The 1,537-nt window shown below is 65.1% G+C and overlaps 1 protein-coding gene across 1 annotated transcript in view; it reads right to left on the bottom strand.

The window, feature by feature from the left end:
* Nucleotides 1-683, bottom strand: part of GNA14 (G protein subunit alpha 14) — a 198,187-nt gene extending 197,504 nt beyond the window's left edge. Inside the window, exon 1 of the mRNA XM_004004298.6 lies at nucleotides 63-683. Within this exon, the coding sequence (XP_004004347.1) occupies nucleotides 63-186 (124 nt within the window). The 5' untranslated portion in view covers nucleotides 187-683. The remainder of the gene's footprint in view (nucleotides 1-62) is intronic.
* Nucleotides 684-1,537: the final 854 nt, after the last annotated feature.

Below are 1,537 nucleotides of genomic sequence, written 5' to 3'. Positions count from 1 at the left end.
GGACGAGGGAAGCGGCCGGGAGCGAAATGCCCGGAGCTCAGGTGTGGGAGACGCTCACTCACCCAGCAGCAGCAACTTGAGCTCGCGGCGCGCGTCCTTTTTGTCCCGGCGAAGCTGCCGCTCGATCTCGGCGCTGATGCGCTGCGACTCCTTCTCCTCCGCTGACAGGCAGCAGCAGCCGGCCATCGTACGCGCAGCCCCCGACAGGCCACGAAGTCTCGAGCGCCCCGACGCTCCGCCGGCCGATCCGCGACGGCACCGGAGTTCGGAGGGAAAAGACCAGGGTCGACTCGAGTTTCGGAGTAAGAGGCCGGGACCGCCTGCGTCCAATCCCCCCTGGAAGGGAATCTCTGGGGCAGGAGCGGATCCGGAGCTCTGGGAACGCTCAAGTGCACCGCAGATCTCGACTCACCCAGCCCCACGCCGGGGTAGGTGGAAGGCGAGCCGAGGGAGAGAGTGTTGCCGGCCCCCGAAAACCAGCACGCCCCTTGGCACAGGAGCTCGACAGTCTGGGAGCGCAGACCGCTCGCGAAAAGTTGGGGCGTCGGGGAGCGGGATCTCCTGGACTCGGGGATGTCCCAGGCAGGCGGCTGGCAAGGCGTGGGTTGGAGGCAGAGGTCCCAGCTGGCCCTCTCCTGCAAAGTTCTGAAAACCTCAGCAGTGACCGCAGCCGAAGACAGACTGGAAAATTTCCCGGAGGCGCTTGTGGCTCGTAGTGGCCGAAGGAGGCGGAGCCTCTCGAACCCGCAGCTCTGGCGTCGGCTGGAGCGGGCCTTCGCTGCTCGCCAAGTCGATGGCGCCCGGGGGCAAGAGCGGGGAGTAGGGAGCTGGGGAGCGGAGCCCGGGCGTCTCGAGTCTCGGGGAGCAGCCCCCACACCCTTTGGGCGTGGTGTCCCGGCGCGGGGAAGGCCGAGGCTGCGGTAACCAGCGTGCCCTGATCTCCAGGCTCCGCTCACCTGTCCGGATCCAGGTTCCGACAGGTGAGTGAGGATTGCCAACTTCCAGCCTCAACTCCTCCCAGCTGCAAAAGGAGCCGAGCGCGCCAGGGGCGAGGTTGAGTTCCGCCCAGTTGAAACTGAGACTTTCACAACCAGCCTCAGCACCACGCACCCCGCGGTTTCCTAGACGGGATCTCTAGGCTTCCCGGACGCCCCAGCCCAGCGCGGGCTCGGCCAGAACCCTGTGTGAGCCTTGGCTGGGCCTGAGCCGGCTGGCGCTGCTCTCAGAGAAGCCGTTGCCCGCGGGTTCTGTTCAATAGGAGAAGTGCGAAAGCGGGGGTAAATATCCTCCTGGCCCCTTCCTAATGCCGCCGGGGATGGGGGAATGGAAAACGGCTGGCTGCTTTGCATTTTATGATGGGAAAGACTCCTTCTTTGGAGAAGAACCCGTTTGCAGCAAGTTCCCTGCCCCAGCCCCTGAAGCCTGACGGCCGCCTGACTCCTGGAACGTCGGGATCACATTTGAGCTGCACTAGCTAAGCTAAGTCACTTTGGTCGTGTCCGACTCTGTGCGACCCCATAGACGGCAGCCCACCAGG

The sequence above is a fragment of the Ovis aries genome, chromosome 2 (assembly GCF_016772045.2).
Source record: "Ovis aries strain OAR_USU_Benz2616 breed Rambouillet chromosome 2, ARS-UI_Ramb_v3.0, whole genome shotgun sequence".
Taxonomy (NCBI): domain Eukaryota; kingdom Metazoa; phylum Chordata; class Mammalia; order Artiodactyla; family Bovidae; genus Ovis; species Ovis aries.
Note: the sequence above shows the minus strand (reverse complement) of the source record. Positions and strands in the feature narration are given on the sequence as shown.